At 41.4% G+C, this 12,191-nt stretch overlaps 1 protein-coding gene across 1 annotated transcript in view; it reads left to right on the top strand.

Moving 5' to 3' along the window:
• Window positions 1-12,191, top strand: part of IQCK (IQ motif containing K) — a 126,486-nt gene that overhangs the window by 99,849 nt on the left and 14,446 nt on the right. The window contains exon 8 of the mRNA XM_033962950.1: window positions 2,265-2,376. Coding sequence (XP_033818841.1) covers window positions 2,265-2,376 — 112 coding nt within the window. The remainder of the gene's footprint in view (window positions 1-2,264; window positions 2,377-12,191) is intronic.

Raw genomic sequence — 12,191 nt, 5'->3', positions numbered from 1 at the left:
AGCAGGATATATATTTCAAATCTGATATATTCTAATCATAAAATAGAAATAAAATTATTTTTTCTACCTTTTGTTGTAGCTGGTTTCTGCTTTCATCTTCTTTTCACTCTCTTCCTTCCAGCATCTGCTCTCTGTCTCTTCAATCCAGCATCTGCCCCTTCCATCCACTGTCTGCCCTCTCCCCCTTCCATATGGTATCTGTCTTCTTTCTATGCCCCCTCTCCCCTTTCCATCCAGCCTGTGCCCCCTCTCTCCTTTTTACATGATTCATTTCAGAGGATGTGGAAAGAGCGGATAGCGTAGCTGGTTTTAAGAAAGGTTTGGACAAGTTCCTGGAGGAAAAGTCCATAGTCTGTATTGAGAAAGACATGGGGGAAGCCACAGAAGCATGGAATGTTGCTACTCCTTGGGTTTTAGCCAGGTACTAGTGACCTGGATTAGCCACCGTGAGAACGGGCTACTGGGCTTGATGGAACATTGGTCTGACCCAGTAAGGGTATTCTTATGTCCTTATGACAGGTTCCGGAGTAATCTAAGAAAATACTTTTTTACAGAAAGGGTGGTAGATGCGTGGAACAGTCTCCCAGAAGAGGTGGTGGAAACAGAGACTGTGTCTGAATCAAAAGGGCCTGGGATAGGCACGTGGGATCTCTCAGAGAGAGAAAGAGATAATGGTTACTGCGGATGGACAGACTAGATGGGCCATTTGGCCTTTATCTGCTGTCATGTTTCTATGTTTAGGTGCACCCATTTAGGCCTAAATGTCTTGTATGTTGTGTGCATATTGGCACATAAGTTAAAAGAACACCCATGACCCGCCCCTAACCATGCCCCCTTTCCAGATTTGCACATTTGATCTGATGCATAACATTTTGGGCAATGCCCCTACTAAGTTGGGCATGCAACATTCAATTAACTTCAATTAGCATCAATTATAAGTTGTTAATTGTCAATTACTGGCACCAGTTAGACCTATTAATTAAGTTGCGCACATACATTGGCTACACACATCGATGTATGCACACAACTTTAAGCACCATATATAGAATTTGGGGGTCTGTGCACAAGCAGTTCTGGGGGTATAGTTTTGGTTGAGCTGTAGCAGAGTTGTGATGTACATGAACACTTCTGAAAGTCTGCCAACCGTATAGGCAACCAAACATGATGGAGATTCTATATAGTTATAACCAAGTCTCCAAGTATTGCTGACAAGTATTCAACTTACCAGTCAAGATGCCTTCCCTTCCCCCCTAAGCTGCACAGCACTCCCACTCGCGGTATATGGCAATAAAATGATCTAACACACTGGAGGTGTCAAAACGTCACCTATCTCTTGCCATTTGTGGGATATATATCTTAGAAATCTGTCTGGCACCAGCTTCAGTTCCTCAATGTTGGATTTGGCTAATCTTCTAGTTTCTTGCCATTTATGGAACATGGCTGATGGAAGTCTGTCTAGCACTAGCCTCAGTTCCCCCAGACTCGATTTGTCTAATCTTCTTTCAGTCTCTTGCCACTTACAGGACATAGACCGTAGAAGTATGTCCTATATCGGCCTCATTTTCCCATGATGGATTTGGCTAATTTTCTTTAGACTCTTGCCATTTGCAGGAAACAGACCATAGAGATCTGTTCAGCATTGGCCTCAGTTCCCACTACGCTTGCCCAAGATAACACCTCAATGGCCATGTTGTATTTCCACCCTCTTTCTTTTTAGGCATTGCCTGTGTCTATCCCATGCATTTTTTTAAATTTGTTCAACATTTTTGACTCTACCACCTCTCTCAAAGTGAAATAGTATTAGAGAAATAGGTTAGCCTCTAGATATGATAGATTTGTCTATTGAAAGTAAAATGATGGCTTACTAAATATTAATATAGCACCAATAAAATATTAGAATTTTTTTTCCAGTATTGTCATTTTCAGAATCACAGCCAACTTCCTCTCATTGAGATCATGGGTGATGTCATAAAATGACAAATTTAAGGGAGAATACAGGTTTAGATTAGCACAAGAGTGAATCTGAGTGACAGTTTGAATGGATAGGAAGCATAGTAATGTTATACAGCCTAGCATTTTAAACATGAAGCACAGTTCTTGTAAAAAGTGATTACAGAGGATTGTGGTAGGTAACTCATGACAGATGATAGCAAAGCTGTCAAAGAAATAAGACACATTTGCAGTTAATCCTGATGTTTTTTTTGAAAAACAGAGTGAAAAAGGCTAACATGATGGCACAGAAAATTGACAATTATTTTTTTTAGGTGCGCTGCTCTAGTGAAATTCAAGAACTGCGCAAATGGCAGAAGCAGTTGAGAGAGGTCAAGCACATTAATTTGAAAGTGAAAAAGTTTTGGGATATGCAGGAAGCCAAAGGTAAGTGAGAGAGACATTTGTATTTACTTTATAACAAGGTTGAAATAAAAATAAGAAAGCTGGCAGAGGCATGGTTTTGGGAATGTTTTCCAACATAGATTTCTAGAAGTAGTGAGTACAGGTGTGAGTGCGGGGAGGGTATTTGCTGGGGCTATATACTGTATAGTTGATATAGGAAAGGGTGAATGTTTGTGGAAGGAAAGTAACAGAAGTTAAAATTAAAGGCCCCCTTACAAATTACTGGAAATGATCACCAGAGTAGGGGGGGGGGCTGCTCCAGAGCAGCAATGTGAGCCTCTTTGGGTGGGGTGACAGTAGAAGATGGATGGGACTTGGAGACTTGGTAGAGAAGGGCAAAAGGATAGATGGGATGGAGACTGAGGGAGAAAGCAGAAAATAGATTGGATTTGGGGAGGGGAGAGCAGAATATGGATGGCCGACTTAGGGAATGGGGATGGGCATAATATAGATGGGAGAGTGGCAGAAGAAGCATGGGAATCAGAGACTGATTAGAAGAAATGGACTTGATGATTGGGAGGTTGGGACGAAGCAGGGAACTGGGAATGGGAGAGTTTGAGTGGGTATTTGAAAGAGACAGTGAGGACCTGGCAGCTGATATACATGAATGGAAATGAGTTAGATGGATTGGAAGTATGAATGATGGGGGTGAGAGAATGGGGATGAATGGTGAAGAGTAGTTGAGGCATGGGTTGAATGACCTGCAGAATTGGAGAGAGGATGAGAGGTGTGATTGGGATGGAGTACAGCGAAGGCATATAACAGAAGAAAGGAATGATGAAGGGGATGATTGGGGATGGAAATGAGGGTAAAATATGGTGAAAAGTGCTTATAAAAGGCTAGGTAAAGGGTTTGAGAAAGAAGAGTGACCTGGGGATAAGAGAAATGATTAGAGTCCAAGAAGGAGTTGTGGCTGGTGAGGGGATGAGAAGCAGTAGAGGGCAGTTGAGGGCTGAGAGGTTAAGTACAGAGAATGGAAATAGGGGAACTAGAGTGTGGGTGCACATAAATGCCAGTATTCTAGATGTGTAAATGAGGAGTTGCCAGCTAAACAGTATTCTGTAAGTATGCGCTTAGATTCAGTGACACATATGCTGTGGATGGGCATTCACCTGGGCAGAGTATGGGTAGATCATTTAATTGTGTACATAGATTCTAAAATTTTATAATCTATGAGTGGTCTTTTGCAATCTAGACATGACCATTTTCACTAGCTCTATGGCTGGTGTAAGTGTTTGGGCCTTAAATGTAAGTGTATTTTCAGCCACTTAGTATTCTATAAAGTATTATATATTATATACTATATATATATATATGTGTGTGTGTGTGTGTATATATATATATATATATATATATATACACACACACACACACTATGGGGCTCATAATCAAAGAGAAAAACGTCCAAAAACCAGCCTAAGTCGGCACTTGGATGAACATTTCTCAAAATGTCCAAGTGCCGATAATATAAATGGGTTTTGGATGTAGTTCTAAACAACCTAGGCCTTCATAGCTAAACAGGGCGTTTCGGGAGGCATGTCGAGGGTGGGAGTTGGGCGGGACGTGGGCCGGCTTAGACATAGTCGTACAGTATGTAAAACCAAACGTTTTACAACAGAGCCTAGACGGAACTTGGACGTTGTGACTTAGACCATGTAAAACATGGTCTAAATCACAAAAATCCACCTAAACTCACCAGATTAAGCACTGCAAACACATAAAACAGACCCCCCACCCACTACCCCAGTGATCACCAACCCTCCCAACCCCATAAAAATTTTAATCATAACTTTAAAATTCAGCCTCCAGACCATCATCATCTGGCCAGCTGGCATAGGAAAGCCTAATCGTCCAGCCCATAGGCAGCTTAATTCATCTTGGGGGTGGGTTAGGGATTTATAGAGGAGGACCCATGCTCATAAGCCCCTGTAATCACTGCATTGATACTTAAACATGTGCACTCCCCTATACACCCCCAAAACACTTTTATACTGGCATATAAGTGACTACTGCAGCCATAAGGGCTATTGGGGTGGTAGATAAGTGGGTCTAGGGGATTCTGGAGGTGGTTTGGGGGCTCACCATAACCTATAAGGGAGCTGTAGGGAGGAGAAGACATGGCACTCTTTTTGTGAAGTTCACAGCAGTGCCCTGTAAAGTACCCCACTATTTAGGTGGCATGACTGGGTGTGCAGTCACATCACTTTGCAGACCCCTCCCACGTCCAACAGGGCTTGTTCTAGGCGTTTTGGACTTGGACGGAAAGTTGGACGAAAATGTGGTATAAGGATAGACGATTTAGTGGCTTGGATGATCAGATCGGCAGGACGTATAATTTGACGATTTTCGAAACGAAAGAAAAGTTGGACGTATCTTTCGAAAATGTGTCTTAAGCTATTTTTTTTACTTTAGACCAGTGGTTCCCAACCCTGTCCTGGAGGAACACCAGGCCAATTGGGTTTTCAGGCTAGCCCTAATGAATATGCATGAAGCAAATTTGCATGCCTATCACTTCCATCATATGCAAATCTCTCTCATGCATATTCATTAGGGCTAGCCTGAAAACCCGATTGGCCTGGTGTTCCTCCAGGACAGGGTTGGGAATCACTGCTTTAGACGACTTGTGAGATGGACGTAAATGGACTTAGACGTCCCTTTCGATTATGCCCCTCCACATATATATATATTATATATATACTATATATTATATATTATATTTATCGTATTGTTTGTACAAACCGATTTATGTATTAAGATAATTTTATTATAAACATAAAATATTATAAATCAATGCTACAGACTAATCTTTCATATATCCTTAACTATTCATAAACTTGTTACAAAACAACATCTTAGATATTTATAAATATAGGGATTTTCTTCAATACAACATTGCTTAATTCATAAAACATAATAATATTTTGAATACACATCATATATAAACATCTAGGTATTTATAAATATATGAATCTTTATTATAGCAATGTTTATTTCATAAAACAATTATAAATTTAAGAATAATCTAATTCTCCACAATATATAACAACACATTATGGAAGATCATAAGATTATAAAATAGTATATGTAATTATATGACCATATGAAATATTATAGTTAATTAAAATTATCAACATAATATAAATTACAATATGAGACATTATAAAATATTATAAATATTTATAAAGTATTGTGATATCTATTATAATAAGATTAACTTTTAAAATTTATAAGCATAAATTATACCTACATTACAATATATTACTAAAACACTAGGGGCTTTTACGAAAGTGTGCTAGCGATTTTAGCGCACGCACCTGATTAGCGTGCACTATAGCGTGCGCTAGCCAAAAATCTACCACTTGCTCAAAAGGAGGCGGTAGCAGCTAGCGCGTGGGGCAATTTAGCATGCGCTATTCCGCGCATTACGGCCCTAGCGCGGCTTTGTAAAAGGAGCCCTAAAATATTATAATCTTGTGAAGTTCCTGATGTCAAGACTTGTCTCACTAACGCAGAACTCACAGAGCATATCCCCTTCCCAATGTGTTAACCTTTTACGTCCTTTCTTTCCTATTATAAATTGTATTTCCCCCTTAATCCAATTTGTATCTTGTAAGTCAGTAAAGTCTTATTTGATGTCTTCCCCCGGATTTTAATAGTCTTAACATTGTACACCGCTTTGACAATTTATGAAAAGCGGTATATCAAATTTTAAATAAAACTTGAAAAACTTGAAAACTACTTTCAGTTCCCCTTGCCTCCAGGCTTAAAAAGGAGATTATAGCAGCATTGCCTGGATTTCCAGGCTTAGAGCTTAATTTAATTGATGTGCTCAATGCTATTTACTTGTTGACAGCTCAGCTGTTTTTGACTGTCTGCCTGCTTTGTTTTGCTCACTGATATGGCGCTTTCTGGAGTTGCATCATTCCATGGTTGCTATTTGATATTTATCATTGTTACTCAATGGCAAGCAGGAACTGTGAACCTTTATTATTTGTTGTTTAGCTGTTACTTAATGGCTTGGTTTGCCAGGTTCCTTTATAAAGAATTGGGTTACAATGTTTCACTAACATACTTGAAATGCAGGCTTTGTGGACCTGTACTATTTGTTATTTATCTTTGCTATTTAATGGCTGGACTTACCAAGTCCTTTATCAACAATTTGTTTACAATGCTTCACTAACGGCCTTTTTTACAAAGCCGCGCAGCAACAGCCCCGAAGCCCTTTAAATCTCTATGAGATTCGGGGCCATTAGCGCAGCGCAGCTGTTAGCGCGGCTTTGTAAAAGAGGCCGTAAGCATTCTTTAAATATTCCTGACATGCCACACCCGCAATTAGTCTTAGATATCTTAGGAGTTTTGATTACTGTTTCTCTGTTATTGACTGGAGTGACCTTCTCACTTATCTCTGTTTTGAAATGTGGTATCACCTGTTTGTTTTCACAGGTGTCTTTACCTTCAGCATTACTGGCCAAGTACTAAACTGGTTCTCAAGCTTCCTAACTAACCGTACTTACCAGGTCCACAGCAATGGAACCTTCTCCCATCACTGGCGCAACCCCTGCGGAGTCCCACAAGGCTCCCCTCTATCCCCCTCCCTTTTTAACATTTACTTGGCCCCCCTGGCACGGACACTTGCTGACTTAAACCTTAAATCATTCATATACGCAGATGACATCACCATTATCATTCCCCTTACTTCATTCACTCAACAGACGGAACAACTCACCTCCTCCGTCCTCACCAAACTAGAACTATGGACCTCACAATTCAAATTAAAACTGAACACCGAAAAAACCAAAATTTTCCTGGCAAGTCCTAACCATAAACTTACAAACACCTCCCTGAAATTGAATGGCCTAGACTATCTTATCAACCCCACCATAAAAATCCTTGGAGTCCTCCTAGACAGATGCTTGACCTTCGAAGATCATACCAATGCCCAGGTCAAAAAATGTTTCTATTCCCTCTGGAAACTTCGCACACGCCACTTCGACCACCTCTCCTTCCGTCTTCTGGTCCAGTCACTAATCTTAAGTATACTGGACTATTGTAACATCATATACCTGGGATCCTATAAAAACACCATCAAACGTTTAAGAATAGTTCAAAATGCTGCTGTCCGCCTCATCTTCGGCCTCAAAAAATATGACCACGTTAGCCCCTATTACACTAAACTCCACTGGCTGCCAGTGGAGGCAAGGATCATCTTCAAATTCGCCTGCCTCTGCTTCAAAACCCTAGCAGGCTCTTCTCCAATCTACCTATCCGAGCACCTTGAAATTGCTGACCCCTCTCGTACACGAAACACCTACCTGTTCTCCTTTCCTTCCCTGAAAGGCTGCCTCTACAAGAAATTTCTCGACAGATCCCTTGCATTCCAAGCGGGCAAATGGAACAAATGCTTCACAGCACTCATCTTCAATTCCCCCCCCCCCCCCTTACCAAATGTTCAGGAAGGCAATCAAAACCTACCTTTTTGATAAATTCCTCTAACTTCTCCCCCCCTCTTCCTTGCCTCCTCCTCGGACCTTGACTTACCTCAGACTCTCGACTCCTCCAATCCTGTCAGCCACCAAATGGCTTAACAAAATGGATCACCCTATCCAACTAATCACCCCTTCTTCGTTACCTCCCTTACTTAATGCCTCTGCTCGGCTTTATCGAACTCCGCAGTATATATCACCGCCGTATGTAACACTACTGTATGAACTCCGCTATATATATGCAACTTACAACAAATGTAACTTCTCTGCAATAGTAACCGACCTGAAAAATAACTTCACCGCAAATGTAGCGTTGCCGAAAATGTAAATGTAGCTATGCCAAACAACAACAAAAAAAAAATGTGTAACTTCGCTGTAATGTACAGTCTCTTCATCTGTTAACCGCATAGAACTTCCATGGTAATGCGGTATACAAAAATAAAGTTGTTATTATTATTATCATCTAAACTTTTACTTGCACAGCTTATCTATGCTTATTCTCTCAGCGAGCATCAATATTTCTTATTGTTGTTGACATCAATGACAATGACTCTCAAATATTTCTTGTCACATGTCCCTTAAAATGATTTCCTTAAATGTCAAGGGTCTAAACAACATGATTAAACTTTTAAAAAAATTTGTCTTATTTAAATAATAAGCAACCAGACATAATTCTTTTACAGGAGACACATCTTAATGTCCTCAAGGCTACTAAAGTGAGACTTGGATGGGCGCTGAAACCCTTCTTTTCTCCTGCGGTGGGGATTAAAAATCGTGTCCTTATTCTGATTAGAAATCGCCCAGACATCACAGAAGTGTCGGCAACTAATGATCTTCAAGATAGGTGGGCTCAAATTATTTTGAACGTAAATAATTCTACAATGGCTCTAACTAACATCTACGCCCCTACAAAAGACTCCCTGGAATTCTTTGAAGAAATTGCCAACCAATTAGTTGCATCTAATGCCTTGCACCATATCGTAGCCGGTGACTATAATATGATCATGAACCCCCTTATTGATAGACCCTCAAAAACGTCTTTTAGGGCACCTAAGGCCAAGTCTACTCTTACAGAGTCCCACTTGGATTTATTTGATATTTGGCGAGATCTCCAGTAAAGTCTAGTAAAGAATTAACATTTTACTCACCACCCCAGTGCTCGTATTTGCGCATTAATATGTATTTTATTTGTCATTATCTCCGCCATTTTATAAAGAATGCCACCATCGAAGAAATCTTGATTTCTGATCATGCTGCCATAATTTTAACCCTGGACAACATTGGCTGTGTGCTATCTCCTAAGCAATGGAGATTCAATTCCAGTCTTCTTTATGAAACAGAATTCAAGGAAAATGTCATCAAGTTTCAAGTTTATTAGGATTTTATATACCACCTATCAAGGTTATCTAAGCGGTTTTTACAATCAGGTACTCATCAAAGCCATAGATGAGTTTTTCCAGTTTAATAATCCTTTGGACACCAACTGGATAATGACATGGGATGCCTTCAAGGCCTACATTCGTGGTTTGATTATTTCACTTAATTCCACAATTAGAAAATCACAGGCTGCAGAAATTAAAACATTTGAGTTGGACATCAAAGCCAAAGAACTTGAACTTCAAGTGTTAAGAATGTTAACACTTATAGATCTTCAAAAACTTCGATTTCAATACAATGACATTCTATGGAAAAAGGCTGCTCATTAGTTTTTATCACAGAGGCAAATTATTATTCCAACAACAAGAAGCCAGGAAAGGACTTGGGAGTTCTGATTGACAAGTCGATGAAGCCGTCCACGCAATGTGCAGCAGCGGCAAAAAGGGCGAACAGAATGCTAGGAATGATAAAGAAGGGGATCATGAACAGATTGGAGAAGGTACTGGGCCACAGTACCACTTGAAAGGGTCCAGAGAAGAGCGACTAAGATGGTTAAGGGCTTGGAGGAGCTGCCGTACAGCGAAAGATTAGAGAAACTGGGCCTCTTCTCCCTTGAACAGAGGAGATTGAGAAGAGACATGATTGAAACATTCAAGGTACTAAAGGGGAAAACCTCTCATATACTGACAGACTGAAAAATCTGGGGCTGTTCTCCCTGGAGAAGCGGAGACTTAGAGGAGACATGATAGAAACCTTCAAGATCCTGAAGGGCATAGAAAAAGTAGACAGGGACAGATTTTTGAAATTATGGGGAACCACAAGTACAAGGGGGCACTTGGAGAAACTGAAAGGGGACAGGTTTAGAACAAACGCTAGGAAGTTCTTTTTTACCCAGAGGGTGGTGGATACATGGAACGCACTTCCGGAGGCTGTGATAGGCAGGAGCACGTTACAGGGCTTCAAAGAAGGTTTGGATAGGTTCCTAGAGGACAAAGGGATTGAGGGGTACAGATAGGAGTAGAGGTAGGTTATAGGGATAGGAGCAAGAGGTAGTTATAGAAATAGTCAGGGACCACTGCTCAGGCAATAGGCCTGATGGGCCGCCGCAGGAGCGGACCGCTGGGCGAGATGGACCTCTGGTCTGCCTCAGCGGAGGCAACTTCTTATGTTCTTATTAGATAAGGACAGGTTGTTCACCCTCTCCAAGGTAGGGAGAACGAGAGGACACTTTCTAAAGTTAAAAGGGGATAGATTCTGTACTAACGTAAGGAAGTTCTTCTTCACCCAGAGATTTTTCTTCACCCAGAGAGTGGTAGAAAACTGGAACGGTCTTCTGGAGTCTGTCATAGGGGAAAACACCATCTCCAGGCATTCAAGACAAAGTTAGACAAGTTCCTGCTGAACAAGAACGTACGCTAATAGGGCTGGTCTCAGGGCGCTGGTCTTTGACCAGAGGGCTGCCGCGTGAGCAGACTGCTGGGCATGATGGACCACTGGTCTGACCCAGCAGCGGCAATTTTAATGTTCTTTTTTTTTTAATCAATAAATGTTTATTGAAAAAAGTTTTTTATGAAAATATACAAACCAGAATATAAATGTCAGGGACATCAACAGATGGGAAAGCAAGCATATAAAAAAAAGCTCCCAATTCACAAAACGCTTCCCCAGCAGTACAAACAGTAGAAGTTGCTCCCAACAAGACCAATCAGCCCCCAATATTTATCATCAATCAGAACTCCACAATACCCCCCCACCCTACCAACTCCATAACCCTCAGAGAGGGACTCCCTGTGGTTTCTTCAGGGAAGTCCCCCTGTACACAATCCCTCCCCCCTCAGAAAGAAGCTCAATGTAAAGATTCGATTTTTTCTAATATTCTTGTCCAAGTCCTGGTGTAAGTATAATAGTACCCATGTCGCTTTGCAATAGATAATTCCATATGAAAAATAAACTGAAGCTTCAAAGTCCAATCCAAATGAGTAGGTGCCAGTCCCTGTTTCCAATGAGCAGCAATCAAACATTTTGCTGCCGCCAAACCCCAACGTCAGAGCTTAGTCTGCCAAGAATATAGACTAACATTATAAAGGCCTAATAGACATCCCTGTGGAGAAAAAGGCAAGGAAATCTGTAACAAGTGTGATAAACATCCCACAACAGTCCTCCAAAAGGGCTTCAAAACTAGACAATCCCACCATATATGTAAAAAGGTCCCCCTATCCACCCCACATCTCCAACATAAGGCAGATACCGTAGGAAACATACGATGGAGACGGGCAGGTGTGTAATACCAGCGCATGGCTACTTTATAGGCATTTTCCTTAATAAGTGCACAAGAAGAGGCTTTTCCCACTTCGATATGAATTCTAAACCACTCCTCAACAGAAAAAGTACAGTGCAAGTCCACCTCCCAAGCCCGCTGATAGAGAGCCGGAAAGGAAAAGGAGCCCCGAATATATTGGTAAAGAACAGAAATGGGTTTAGGTAAGTTCCGAAGAGTGACCCACAAGTGAGCAAAGGGGTCGAGAGATTGAATGGGTCCCCTATCCCACTTCTGAGAGTGAAGGAAATGACGTATCTGAGAATAAGCCAAAAAATCTCCCCTGGGTAAATCAGCACTAATCTGGAAGGTTTCAAAAGACACCAGGACCCCTTTCTGAAGCACATCTCGAAAGGTAGATAACCCCAACCGTTCCCACCGCACAAACACAGAGCTCTCCCCACCCGCCGGGAACATAGGCTCATCTCGCACCGCTCCAAGAATCGAGGGGCCTACCCCAGCCCCCCAACGCCGTTTAGTAACACCCCACACTTTCAGAAGATGTTCCAAAAACGGATTTCCTGGGACCGCCAATCGCCCAAGATCAATAGAGGAGGACCAAAGCCAGCGTTTCAAACATGGGCGTCCCGCAAAATGTTGTTCAATACGCACCGCCAACT

Source organism: Geotrypetes seraphini, chromosome 11 (genome assembly GCF_902459505.1).
Source record: "Geotrypetes seraphini chromosome 11, aGeoSer1.1, whole genome shotgun sequence".
Lineage (NCBI taxonomy): Eukaryota > Metazoa > Chordata > Amphibia > Gymnophiona > Dermophiidae > Geotrypetes > Geotrypetes seraphini.
Note: the sequence above shows the minus strand (reverse complement) of the source record. Positions and strands in the feature narration are given on the sequence as shown.